General features: G+C 49.2%; 1 protein-coding gene across 1 annotated transcript in view; it reads right to left on the minus strand.

Moving 5' to 3' along the window:
* Positions 1-708: 708 nt before the first annotated feature.
* Positions 709-14725, minus strand: part of LOC106573403 (SH3 and multiple ankyrin repeat domains protein 3-like) — a 70108-nt gene continuing 56091 nt past the window's right edge. Inside the window, exons 9-10 of the mRNA XM_014148415.2 lie at positions 12565-14702; positions 709-2221 (exon numbers count right to left, since the gene is read on the minus strand). Coding sequence (XP_014003890.2) covers positions 1663-2221; positions 12565-14702 — 2697 coding nt within the window. The 3' untranslated portion in view covers positions 709-1662. The remainder of the gene's footprint in view (positions 2222-12564; positions 14703-14725) is intronic.

The raw sequence follows: 14725 nt of genomic DNA on the forward strand, positions 1-14725 counted from the left end.
GTCTTAGGTCGGATAAGGAATGTGTACGTGTCTGTGTGTGAATCTAAGCGTGTTATTTGTTTGACCAGGTGAATGTTCATGTGTGTACAGTATATATAGATGTAAGATCTTAATTTGAGCCAGTTTGCTACAGCAGGAAAATAATCCTGCAGCAACAGGAAATGTGAATTATTATTATATTATAATTAATGGACATTTTTGTAGGGGTTGATACAAAATCAAGTCTGACATTTCAAAGTGTAAATTACAAACTTCAGATGCCTTTTTAAACCTCAAATACACCACAAGTGCAAGAAAGTTGCAGGAAAGTTCTTCTGCAACAGGCTGATAATTAAGATCCTATCTGTATATATCTATATCTCAGTATGTGTTGAGGTCACTGGGTTAAAACTGGGGTCAACTGTGGTTTCACACCGCTCACTGTGTGGGATACCCTTCAGCATGACGGAAGACCGCAAGAAAACAAGCGGAAACGAAAACACAACCTTCTTTTCAAGACGTGATGCAACTTCTCATGCTACTGTTCAGGAAAGAGTGGCCATAGAAGGACAGTTAATCAATAGCGTGTTGTATATTGAATATGTATAGTTTTAGTAAAGTTGTATATTTTATGAAAAAAATTCATTTTTATATATCTATATACTTTTTTTCAAATATATATGTATATAATTGGTAAAAACAAGTAAATTGTTGGTGGAATAAATGTTAAAGTTTTCTCTCTGTACTCTGTCTAGAAGTAGGAGTCAGATGCTCTGTATATAACGTATCTTTTTTCAACGTTCTGTCGTTTTTTTCCCCCTCAAAGCTATTTAAATACATTTATATTATATCTATTTATAATATTCCCTTTGGAAACCCAAAGCAAATGTTTTGATTATGAAAAAAGCCACTAGTGTTGGTTAAACATTCTCCAAATATAATAGATAGCACAGTCAGTCCGTGAGACGGTCCCAGGATAGATGAGTTCTCCCCACGTGGTCTCCAACACCAAACTCTGTCTCTGGGCACAAGTGTTAAACACAATGCCAGGCAGAGTGGAGAGAGGCCTGTGTCAGTACTGTATCAGTATGTCAGTTCTATGTCAATACTAGGTCAGTACTGCGTCTTTACTCCTGTGTTCACCGTAGCTGATCTCTGTAAGAATATTCTGAAAGGCAACTGAACTTTCCGTTTGGAACGAGATTCATCCTCCTCTTCTTCACACAAACTGGGGATCCTTCAGAGGCAAAAAATGAACAGGAGGGAAAGAGATGGAGGGACAGGGAGAAGAAGAGCGGTACAGCGAAGGAAAGGTCTGTGGGATAGGTTAAAGGTGTGACTAAAGGAGCAACTCAAGCAGTCACAAATGAAATGTTCAAATCGGAGCTCATGCGAGATTGTGTTCTGCAAAGAGTTTATGTGCCTCTTTCAGAGGACTCATCTGATAGGTTGTGAGATGGGGGAGGGACTTCATAATTCAGTGCAGTGCTGAGAGATGCATATGAACGCTATCACTGAAACTTTCAGACACATCAGAATAAAAATAAATGAAAAGCAGCGACCTAAAATGGAATTGGTGTAAAACTGGGGTGGTCTATCCATTTTTCTCTCTCCCTCTTTCTTCCCGCCTCTCTCTCCCTCTTTCTTTCTTTCTCTCTCTCTATCTCTCTCTCAGGGCAGGGGTCAGCTCTCCAGCAGCTGTTTGAGTGCTCGTTCGATGTTCATGCGGTGTCCCACCCGCGTCACCCCCAGCTCAGCAAAGTCGTCCTTGGTGAGTGCTGGCAGGTGGGAGCCCTCAATCTCATGCTCCTGAAAGCCGGCCCTGTGCTCCCCCAGGTGGATGCTCTCCAGCCAGTCTCCAACGTCGTACTTGTTCCACAGGTGGAGGGGCTTCTGGTGGAAGGGCCTGAGGGCCAGGAGGGGCGAGCCCAGTCCAGGAGAGTGAGAGGGAGACGGTGAGCGGGACCGGGCGCTGGAGCTCCTCATAACAAAGCGCACCTCTTTGGGCTCATGGGGCAGGCTGAGGCTGGATGACTTGAGGATGGTGTGGGGCGGCGTGGTGGGCGAAATGGGTAAGCCGAAGCCTGGGAATCGACTTAGGGGGTCACCACGATCTGGGGAGCCCGAGCCGGGGCTTGGGATTCGGCGTGTTATTGGGTAGCGGCTGCCAGGCCGGATGGTGTAGGAAGTGCCGTAGCTTCTCTGGGAAATGGTGTGGAGCTCTCCTAGACTGCTGAAAAGTCTGGAGGAGAGAGCGAAAGATGGAGAGAGAGAGAGAGAAGTAGAGGGAGGTTAGGAGGGAAAGACAGTGAGAGGGATACAGAGAAAGAAAGATACAGAGAAAGCAAGCACAATGAGATGTAGAGAAAGAAAAAAGCAAAGTGATATTAGAACAATGTCACAGTGTTTTTATCTATAAAGCTTCACACAAGTAAAAAGAGCCATTTGATCTGTTGAGCCTTTGAAACATCAAGCCACTGAGGGGCTGCAGGGTTAGGGACCGTTACTGAGAGCAAGCTAGTTAAAATCACAGCAAGATCAAAAGCTTCATTGTTTTCAACTACTCAGTTGGTTTGTACATGACTTAAAGGCCTAATACAAGATGGTCCAACCTTTCTTGGGGTCAGGAGAGAGGAACACTGCAGAAAACACAGTTGAATTGGAACACTAAGGAACTGGAACGTTACAGAACCGGAACATGGCAGAACATCTGACAGAGCGGAAATGGGTTCTATCTACCAATTCCTTCTGTAGTCGCTTTCTCTGTTCTCTCTCGGTTCAATCTATCCAGTTGCTGGCATATGGTGTGCAAGAGAAACGCAAGCTGCATACTGTCTAGCTAGTGGAAGACGATCCAGCAACACTTGGTGGATCCAGCTCATTCTGACAGAGCAATCACTGAGAGTATCTGCTCATCAATCTCTTTCTATCTCTCACTCCCTTTCCCACTCTCCTTCATAAATTACTTTAGTGAAACTTAATTCCGCCTTATTGCCAATCAAGTTGTCCTCTCCGACTTAGAGCCCTCATCAGCATTTCCCTGGCTCCCATCGCTCAGTTTCTCTGATGTCCATTCTACACCCCGCTGAGACTCCAGTCTCACAGACGGGGACCCAGAAACTGGTGCAGTTTCAACAGTGGCCATTCTTGGTCCGCAAAAACACTACAGTGAATACTGTAGTATTTCCTCTAGTGTTGCGGACATGATTGCAGTACACTGTCGTATGTACAGTTTACTATAGAATAAATACTGTAGTAAAAAAAAATTGTAGTATATACTATAGTATTTACTGTAGTGTCTTTGCAGACTGTAATGTACTGTAATATTTACTGTAGTTAGTTTGCGGACATTACTGTAGTATTTACTAAAGTGTTTTTGTTTTATTATCTTCGACATAGCAGTGGTGGCTAGCTCCTTGAGGAAAACTACTGGACAAAATACTCAAAGAGCAAATTTTCCATAACCTGTAGGTAGGTAGGACTGAGGTCTGAGCAGATAGTTCAGAGCTTCCGCTCTTTTCTATAATATGTAGGGAACATTATCATTTTCTCACTTATGGGTTTCTCACTTACAGTATGGGTGGCACGAATTGAGATATGCAAATTAAATACTGTAGCATATACTATAATAATTACTGTATTGTTTTTGCAGACATTACTGTAGTATTTACTGCAGTGTTTTTGCAGTCTGTACTATAGTATTCTACATGATCGAAGGATACTAGAGTGTGTAGTATAGTATTCTACTGTATACTACAGTTCACTACATAATTCTATAGTAAGTACTATAGTATTCTATAGTAAACTGTAGTATTTTTCATGTGGGCATGCGTGTGAATCTCTACTTTGCGTCTTTTCTCTACTCATTCGGCAGGCCCAGAGAACAGGCTACTCTGGCGAATGGTGCTTTTTTAATAAAGTTATATCAAAGCGGAATCAATGTCTGCAAGATCAAATAATGATTTATTTTATGCCTCAATAAATACAGCTCTGATTTGAAGCTATGAGGGTATGTGGTGCAAGGTGTTTATGGTTCTGTCCTGTCAGAGGAACATAATACAAGCCTACTCTAACCTCCAACAAATGCCAGAGTTAAAGGATAATTGTTCAAAACCTGACCATGTCTTTGACCGCACACACAAGCATGCACACAAATAAAAGCAGTGAACATGATTTCCTTGTGTCAGCATATTTTGGGTCCAAAAAGCTGACAATGCGTGTAGTAAGAGTAAGGGTCATGTCTTTATAGCTCTACAGGAGAAACAGGTAGGGCTCTGTATGGGTGTCACGTCCTGACCAATATTTAGGTATTATTTCTATTATATTTGGTCAGGACGTGGCAGAGGTATATTTGTTTTGTATTATGGGGTTTTGTGTGTGGTGTAGTGGTGTGTATTAGTTTGGTATAGGTTCTAGTTTTGTTTTTCTATGTGTAGTTTTGGGTGCTGGACTCTCAATTGGAGGCAGGTGTTTCTAGTTGCCTCTGATTGGGAGTCCCATAAGTAGGTGTGTGTTTGTTTGGTTTTCGTGGGTAGTTGTTTTTGCACTGCGTGTTGTGTGCCTGCAAAACTGTTCCTGTCGTGTATATTGTTTTCCAGTGGATGCGTTACTCCTTTTTTGAATTAAAACATGAGCATCCATATTCCCGCTGCAGTTTGGTCTATTCAACACGGCTCTTTTTGTGACAGAACTACCCACCACCAAAGGACCAAGCAGCGGAGAAGAGGACAGAGGCAAGTGAGGGAGCAATGTTGGAGGCAGCCCCAATAATTTTTTAGGGGGGGGCACAAGGGCTATTTGGCGGGGCGAGATTACAGCCCCAGGCCAGCTCCCCGTACCCTTGTAGGGCAGACTGGACAGGTCCCGTGCTTTGGGGTTGGGGCTGTGGTGAGGCCTGGGATTTTCAGGCCGGTAGGCAAGGTCCCAGCGCCCCGCATGTGCCAGGGCGAAGTAGGCATCGAGCCGGAAGGGGTGATGCCAACCCTGCGCTCAAGACCGCCAGTGCGCCCTTTCGGTCCGGTGTTTCCCGCCAGACGCACTAGCATGGAGGTGCGTGTCTCCAGGCTGGCACGTCCTATACCAGCCCCACGCATCAGGAGTCTAGTGTGTCAACCCAGCCTCGCCAGTCAATAGTCACCAGAGCTGCCCGCCAGTCAACAGTCGTCAGTGCTGCCCGCCAGTCAACCATCACCAGAGCTGCCCGCCAGTCAACAGTCGTCAGAGCTGCCCGCCAGTCAACAGTCGTCAGAGCTGCCCGCCAGTCAACAGTCGTCAGAGCTGCCCGCCAGTCAACAGTCGTCAGAGCTGCCCGCCAGTCAACAGTCGTCAGAGCTGCCCGCCAGTCAACAGTCGTCAGAGCTGCCCGCCAGTCAACAGTCGTCAGAGTAGACTGCCCGCCCAGTCAACAGTCGCCAGAGAGGCCAGACTGCCCTGAACTGCCGGAGTGGCCAGACTGCCCTGAACTGCCGGAGTGGCCAGACTGCCCTGAACTGCCGGGGTGGCCAGACTGCCCTGAACTGCCAGGGTGGCCAGACTGCCCTGAACTGCCAGGGTGGCCAGACTGCCCTGAACTGCCAGGGTGGCCAGACTGCCCTGAACTGCCAGGGTGGCCAGACTGCCCTGAACTGCCAGGGTGGCCAGACTGCCCTGAACTGCCAGGGTGGCCAGACTGCCCTGAACTGCCAGGGTGGCCAGACTGCCCGGTTCTGCCAGAGGTGCCCGCCTGCCCTGATCTGCCAGGGTGCCCGGCCTGTCAGGATCAGCCCGAGTGGTCCTCCTGCCCTCCGGTCCAGCCCGAGTGGTCCTCCTGCCCTCCGGTCCAGCCCGAGTGGTCCTCCTGCCCTCCGGTCCAGCCCGAGTGGTCCTCCTGCCCTCCGGTCCAGCCCGAGTGGTCCTCCTGCCTTCCGGCCCAGCCCGAGTGGCCCGCATGCCTTCCGGCCCAGCCCGAGTGGCCCGCATGCCTTCCGGCCCAGCCCGAGTGGCCCGCATGCCTTCCGGCCCAGCCCGAGTGGTCCGCCTGCCCTGATCTGCCAGGGTGCCCGGCCTGTCAGAATCAGCCCGAGTGGCCCTCCTGCTCTCCGGCCCAGCCCGAGGGGCCCTCCTGCTCTCCGGCCCAGCCCGAGGGGCCCTCCTGCTCTCCGGCCCAGCCCGAGGGGCCCTCCTGCTCTCCGGCCCAGCCCGAGGGGCCCTCCTGCTCACCGGCCCAGCCCGAGGGGCCCTCCTGCTCTCCGGCCCAGCGCGAGGGGCCCTCCTGCTCTCCGGCACAGCCCGAGGGGCCCTCCTGCTCTCCGGCCCAGCCCGAGGGGCCCTCCTGCTCTCCGGCCCAGCCCGAGGGGCCCTCCTGCTCTCCGGCCCAGCCCGAGGGGCCCTCCTGTCCCCCGGCCCAGCCCGAGGGGCCCTCCTGTCCCCCGGCCCAGCCCGAGGGGCCCTCCTGTCCCCCGGCCCAGCCCGAGGGGCCCTCCTGTCCCCCGGCCCAGCCCGAGGGGCCCTCCTGTCCCCCGGCCCAGCCCGAGGGGCCCTCCTGTCCTCCGGCCCAGCCCGAGGGGTCCGTCTGCCTGGCGCAGCTATCGGCTCCACCGAAGTGGGCGACGCCGAGGGTGGAGCAGGGTCCACGTCCTGCACCGGAGCCACCTCCAGGATAGGTGGGTTGGGGAGGGAGGGTGTAGCACAGTGCCGTCGTTGACGGCAGCCACCCTCCCTTCCCTCCCTTATTGTTTAGGGGGTATTGCTTTTTGGTTTTGTTGGGGTAATGGGGATTTTTTGTGTTTTCTTTTAAGGTGCATTCCGGGGTCTGCACCTTTAGGGGGGGGTAATGTCACGTCCTGACCAATATTTAGGTATTATTTCTATTATATTTGGTCAGGACGTGGCAGAGCTATATTTGTTTTGTATTATGGGGTTTTGTGTGTGGTGTAGTGGTGTGTATTAGTTTGGTATAGGTTCTAGGTTTGTTTTTCTATGTGTAGTTTTGGGTGCTGGACTCTCAATTGGAGGCAGGTGTTTCTAGTTGCCTCTGATTGGGAGTCCCATAAGTAGGTGTGTGTTTGTTTGGTTTTCGTGGGTAGTTGTTTTTGCACTGCGTGTTGTGTGCCTGCAAAACTGTTCCTGTCGTGTATATTGTTTTCCAGTGGATGCGTTACTCCTTTTTTGAATTAAAACATGAGCATCCATATTCCCGCTGCAGTTTGGTCTATTCAACACGGCTCTTTTTGTGACAATGGGAGAAAAATGGTCTGCTCTGTGGGTAAGAAAGGAGAGAGCTATGGCAGCTACAACCCTAGCTCAGTCCTCACACCGTAGATGATGCGCAAACTACCGTATTTATACCATATCCCAGTGCTTTCCCTGAGTTTCACTATGGACTGTACCCTGTGTACACTGTTAGACCACTTTAGATAGTAATGGTTTGATTATTTATCTGTATTTGACCCAGATAAAGCACCGTACAGTGTGAGACCTGAGGGCTTTGAGGTGAAGAACAGCCAATACCACAGAAATGACTGGAGAGATTGAGGGGTTAAGGGGAGTGAGGGGTGGAGAGGTGAAGAACAGCCAATACCGCAGGAATTAATGTAAAGAGTGAGGGGTGGAGAGGAGGCATGGTGGAAGAGTTCAGGGGGAAAGGGAGAAGTAGGTTGGTTTTGGGGACAGGCAGGGAGGTGTGTGGGAGTGGTGGAGGACAGGGTGCTGTTTTCAGTCAGTACCAACATCCATGTGTACTTGCGATTGCGTGTGGATTTGTGTATGTCTTTGGGTGTGTTGGGAGAGTGCTGTGTGGCATGGGTTTAGGAGGTGAGACGGTTGGTAGCTACAGAGATAGGCGGAGTGAGATGACATGAGCTCCATGCGCACTTACACGGTCGTCTTGCCCTCCTGGGCGTACAGTCAGTTCTAGACCAATCAGATCAGAGCAGCGGGGCGGAGCATGCAAGGTGAGCAGAGAGAGAGAGCAATGGGAGAGAATGTTAGCATCAGTCCATGAGACGTAGCCTGCTTGCCACACCTGGTTCTGCTTTAGACAACTCCTCTGGCCATGTCAAGCCAATGTATGTGTGTGTGTTAGTATGTGTGGATGCCGGTGTTTGATTGTGTGGGTGTGTGGTTGTGTGTATGTGTGTGTTTGACATGACAACGACAGCAGAGTTGAGGAAATCAGAACCAGATGAGTCCAGCAGGCCACATGAGAGAGAAATGAGCACACTATTCACATCTCAAACACTGAATAAAAGGATAAAGAATACAAACCAACAGAAAAAACAACAAAATAAAACAATGAGGAACAGGATGAGTGGCAAGATTCTCCTGTCTCTGTGTGTTTGTGAGTTTAAACTCAGATTATGGAGACTCATAGTATTGTATAGTAGAGTTAAGCAATAAAGCCAGATTAGCCAATATACCACGGCTAAGGGCTGTTCTTAGGCACGACGCAACGTGAAATGGATACAGTCCTTAACCGTGATATATTGGCTATATACCACAAACCCCTGAGGTGCCTTATTGCTATTATAAACTGGTTCACAACATAATTAGAGCAGTAAAAATAAATGTTTTGTCATACCCGTGGTCAGCCAATCAGCATTCAGGGCTGGAACCACCCAGTTTATAATAGAGTGTATACTATAGTGTGTGATGACTAGTCAGTGGACTAATGAAATCCCCAACACAATCACTGATATCAAACAGAAACATATGTAACATAAATAAAAGATCAGAAAAGAACAGGAGACCAAAGAGCACAACTCAAACAAATGACAACCAGGATTTTCTGAACCAGCCAAAGCTATGACAACATAGCATGAGTGGACATTATTTGAATGGATGAATGAATGACACATATAGCATTTTTGGCGGCATGGATACATTTCAATGCGACAGACATGGACTGGTGATAAATGTATGGACCAACACCGAGTGAGTGTACACACCACAGAAATCAAGCGAATGAGTTCTGCAACTGTGTGAAGTGGGTGAAAAAGAGAGGGAGGAAGGAAGAGAGAGAGAATAACGACGTGCATAATTTGAGCTTTTCCTTCATTAAAACTGAACAGAAAGAAAGTCTGTAGAAATAGAAGTATCAGATGACGTTGGGGGCGGGACGACGCAGGGAGGTTGATTTTGACTGGATAAGGTCAAGATTAGTCAAATTAACTGAGATGGAGGAGTGGGCCAATCAGAACACTCTGTCACATGACACATGTGACATCACACTATCCTCTGACATCACAGGGAATGTAGGTCATTTCCGAGTCCAGCTCTGGGATTGGTTGAGTTGACGGGATGTGATACTTACTTCAAACACATGGTGAAATATCCAACTAACACATTTGCTTTGCTGGTGCACTACATGACTAACCATAACTACTCTATAGAATGCTATAATAGTAGTGTCCCTCAGCACCTTATCTGAGAACATTGCTGAGCTTCATGGAGAGAGAGATGAGGCGAGCTCGCAGGCCGCCACTAGTGTTCCTATCCACAACCAGGTCAGGGTGGTACTGGTGGTCATAACTGGTCCTCCTGCTCAGTAGACAAACAAAGGCATCAGGTCTGCATCTCAATAGTCCTAAAACCACTTCCTTTCTTCACCTCGCCTTCCTCTTCCCTTCTTTACTTCATAGTCACCGCATCATATGAAAGAACTGGACAGGTGAAAGCGAATTCCAAGAAACCATCGCCTATGTTGCGTTCACCTGTTCAGATCAATTCAATACAGATGAAGGAGAGGTGGTGAGGAGAGGAAGACATTTTAGACTATTGAGATACATCTGAAGACTCCTGAAAGAAGACTATTGCTACTAATAAGTTTGGTTAACTGAGCCTTACACTAACTACATCTAAGCTATTTGATACTGTATAACCACTATCACCTACATACATCATAAACAATCATGATCAACATAAGATCTAATACACTAAAATAAGTAAGACCAAACTAGTAAAAACAACTAATGCATAGTACTTCAACAGCAGGCAATGGTTCATCCCACTGTATCTCTGCTGATGTGCTTGAGCTTGAAGCTGATTTGTCAGGTGAGGGGAGGGGTCAGGATCATTAACTTAGCCAATCTCTCTGAACGTTAAAGGGATAGTTCACTCCAAGAATATATCAGATGTTTTTATACCTAAAAGGTTGAGCTAAAAGTCATGTAGTTCATGCCATTTATGTAGATGATATTGTGTAGATGATGTTATATATGTGTAGATCCTGCTATTGTATATACATTAGGAGAAGTCTGCAGTCTCGCGTATATTTGGGTTGTACTATCCCTGTAAGCAGCCAGCAGACCATAGTGGAAGGAGGGAGTGAACATGGTAGCTGGCAAAGAGGAGAGAGATGAAAGCAATCTAAGGAGGGAGTTGAGGTACTGTATAATGTTAACCCTAACCACAGATCTAGGATCAGATTAACCTAGCCCCAATCCGAATTTAAAGCTGGAATCCTTAATGGTGAAACTGCCACGTCTGTTTGTGATATTACAACAACAAAAAAGTTACTGCAAACAACGAACACTGTTTTATTGCCTCAGATATCATTGCACGGTGATAGAACAGCAGCACATGTACTGCAATTTATTTTAGCACGTTGCGCGACGCTCCTCACCTCCGCCTGTCAGCAACCCAAAATATAACAATGGCGGTGGGACAGACAGTGGAGCTGTTTCCCCTACTGCGGATTCCATCTTTAAAACATTTTGGTGTTAAAAACAAATTGATCCTTTATCAGTGGTTAGAGGCAACTTCTACCCACTCCAGCTGAGCATTGCACGTAGGAGAAAGGGAGGTGTGTGTGAGGGCTGGCAGGGTCATAGGTCAGGGCCTAAAGGTCAGAGGTGAGAGTGTGTATGTGTGTGAGATGAGAAGAAGCATTCAGGAAGTGCATCCCTCCAGGCCCTGTGTTACCTTGTTTGCAACAACCGACCAACCCTGCACACATACACACACACACACACACACACACACACACACACACACACACACACACACACACACACACACACACACACACACACACACACACACACACACACACACACACACACACACACACACACACACACTTTTTATTGAGTGAGATTTAGAGCTGATTTACTGACTAGATACAACATTGGTGACTGTTGATAGCAGGCCAATGCTGTCACCATGGAAACAGTTTAGAACTCAGCATGTTTCAGGTGGTCTATAATCTCTATACTGTACGGGATTACATCATATAATTATTTGAGATGATCGGAAGTTTACTCAGTCTAGACCTAGAATTGTCAATGAAAGAATGTAATGTACATTGGAGAGAATCTTTAAAACTCCAATCAGTTACTGAAAATATATGTCATTTACATTGTAATGGTGGCGTGTCAGAGAGATCCAGTACTACATGTATACAGTACATAGGTTATACATGTATTATATTTGGAATTATAAACTGGGTGGTTTGAGCCCTGAGTGCTGATTGGCTGACAGCCGTGGTATATTGGCTGACAGCCGTATACCACGGGTATGACAAAACATGTATTTTTACTGCTCTAATTACATTGGTAACCAGTTTATAATAGCAATAAGGCACAAGGGGGTTTATGGTATATGGCAAATATACCACGGCTAATGGCTGTATCCAGGCACTCTGCGCTGCATCGTGCTAAGAACAGCCTTTAGTCGTGGTATATTGCCATATACCATAACCCTTGTGCCTTAATTATAACATTTAGTCATGTTTTATGGTCCTCTACAGGAAGTGATTAATTAGTTAGTGTACGGTAAGCCTGATGTCTAATTGTATTGGTAGAAACGTCAGGAAGTGGATCATGCAAACAAGGTAACAACTGATGGTGGTTTGAGAATTAAAATAAACAAAATCGGTAAATTATTTCATTCCCATGGGGTTAGTTAATAGGCTGGTTAGGAAATGAATAATACAATGAGTTTGGGTTTACCCTAGTGGCTATAAACTTAAAGTTTACTCTCATCCGTGTCCTTGTAACATCTGTAGGAATACAAAGGACTTTCAGTAGAACAATGAAAGAATGGCGTGTCATACAATCACTCCTTAGGTTCCATACCAAAATTTCTAAGTGTAACCTCAACTCTAATCCTTATCTCACCTTGATATTGCAATGCTGTACCAGAGAGGAATGGGGATTGCTAATGACAGGGCCTGTTTGCACTAGCATTGCTAAGGAAAGTTAATGCTAACATTGTAGCATTGGCTAGGTATGTCTTCTATCCTCATTCTCTCTTACTTACCACGGCAGTTTGCTGTGCAGGGGGTATGGTGGCAGTGGCATACTTTATAATGGGAGAGAGCAAACCATGCACAACAAGGCCAGCAGTGATAATTAGAATGTAATATTTACAGATGTTTTTTCATCCTTTTAACCTTTTAACTGAATATGAAGCTTTTTGAACAGCTGAGTGGATATGTGAAAGCCTTGTAGCCTAATGGAACCTTGCTTTAATCCACCCAAAAGATTACATTTTGATTCTTAATTACTTCAAGGAAGGGAAGCAGGAATGATACATCTCAGAAGTACTTGAATAGGGCCTAAGATTGGTTTGGCCATGTTCAGTTAGCCTCCCTCTCTCCTGTCTTACCTGGCGCCTGTCACAGGGGACTTCCTCCCAGGGTCCAGCGATGCCCCCAGTGGCTCCTCCTCCCCCAGAGACCTGGTATCCTTATTCAGCTGCTGCAGTCTGGAACTCAGTTCCCCAATCACCGATGGTTTGCCTCCCTCCTCACCCCCCAGCCCTAGCCCCAACCCCCCTAGACTGCCAAGACTCCCCATCCCTAACCCCACCCCGGGTCCTCGCGCCTCCATCTGGTCCCCCCACAGCTTGGACCTCCTCTGGAAGAGGTAGCGGGGCCTCCCAGGGCCTCCCACCAGACCAGATATAGAGCCTGACCCCAGGCCTCCAGACCCAAGGCCTCCAGACCCAAGGCCTCCATGCCCCAGCCCTGCCCCTCCGGCCGCTGCTGCAGCAAGAGCAGCTGCCTGCTGCTGGGATAACAGCTCGCTGTCAGAGCTCTGCTTCAGCAACGGGTCCCTGAAGGTTACCGGGCCTTTACTGCCTCCGATGTGGGATTTTAGCCTGGGCTTGGGAGGCACTGGTGGCTTGTCGAGCACAAAGGGCTGCCCATCGGCATAGGAGGTATGTGTGTCGGCGGGCTCACCACTCTCCGAGGACAGAGTGGACATGCTGGAGACGGTGGACACGGTGCTGGTGGTCTCCAGGTGGTGGTCTCGCTCTCTCTCACTGGAGCTGCGTGTGTCTGCCTCCTCCACACCAGAGTCTGCTGCTGAACCAGACTCAGCCAGCAGGGCTGGAGGATGGGACTGGTCCGGGTCCGAGGGCTTCCCTGAGACGACTGCTCCTCCGGCGGAAGGCTGGAGAGGAGGGCCCTGAGGCTGGGTGGGGGTCAGGCAGGAGGTGGGGGTCAGGCTGGGGGTTGGGGTGGTGGTGGAAGGTATGAGGGCAGTAGGGGTGGTAGATGTTGTGGGGGAGGTGACGGATTTAGACTGGGGTACAGGGGTTCCCTGGGCTTGGGCTTGGGCTTGTTCCAGTGCTTGTGCCTTGGCCAGCAATCCATTGGCGAACTCATCCGGAGGTGGGAGCACCCCGATCTTCTTCAGCTCCTCTCTGGTCTCCTCATCACTTGAGGACAGCATGGCTGGAGGTAGGCTCACTGTGTAGGGCTCCACATCTTCCTCTGAACTACCCTGGGCCAAGGTAGCCTGGGCTGGGCTGGAGGGGTGCTGGGCCTGGGGCTGGGCCTGGGGCTGAGAGGCAGAGGGGCTGGGCGATGGAACCCGACTGAGGGAGGGTTTACTGGGCTCGGTGGCTGGGGAGGTGGGGGTCTGCTCCAGCCCTGGTTCCAGCCCCACTGCCTGGCCGTTACTGGTGGCATGGACCATGATTAGTCCAGCCGTCTTCTGTTGGGATGTGTCCATGATACTGATCAACAAACTCTTCTTATCCTCCGTTCTCCTCTCCTCCTTCCTCTCCTCTACTCTTCCCTCCATCTCCTGGCGAAGCAAGGCGGGTGAGGATGCTCCCCACTGGGGTTTACCAGCCTGGGGCGACCCCGGACTCCTGTCCCCATGCTGAGGCTCTTTGGTCTGGCTGTCGATGAAGAGCGAAGCCCCCTGACCTCCAGCCACAGCCCCAGCCCTTTCCTGTTTAGTCCTGGGCTCAGGGCTGCTGGCGGGGGACTGGGTCTGGGAGGTAAGTGCCCGCTCTCTTGCGGCCAGCGCAAGAGCCAGGGGCGAGTTAGGATCCAGGGGCTTCCCTGTGAGTGGGTGGATGAAGGTAGTGCCACCAGGTGAGGGACGCAGGGCCAGGGCAGGGGGTGGCAGCTGGCCAAATTCTCTGCTGAGCAGGCGCTCATCGATGGAGCGAGATGTGGTGTAGGAGGGGGCCTCAGGAACAGATCCAGACCCCCCCTCTATGGTCCCCACCGACAGGAAGACTGTTGATTTCCTCCGTTCCTCTAGACGGCGCTCTCGGTCCTTCACAGCGCCGGCGATAGCGGCAGCGAACGGACCTTTCCCCTGTAGCAGGGCCTCTCCCTGGAGACGCATACGCTCGCGCTCCACCATCAGCTGCTGCTGGTAGTAGTCGGCCCGGCTGGTGTGTGTGTGGCCGTGGGTGTGTGGGTGTCGACCTGAGGGGGAGGGCTCTCGGGAGTGGGCGGCAGCCAAGGCGATGCTGGCTCTCTCCTGAGCGTCCTCCACCTGGAGGGGTAGAGATGACAAGA

The sequence above is a fragment of the Salmo salar genome, chromosome ssa16 (genome assembly GCF_905237065.1).
Source record: "Salmo salar chromosome ssa16, Ssal_v3.1, whole genome shotgun sequence".
Taxonomy (NCBI): domain Eukaryota; kingdom Metazoa; phylum Chordata; class Actinopteri; order Salmoniformes; family Salmonidae; genus Salmo; species Salmo salar.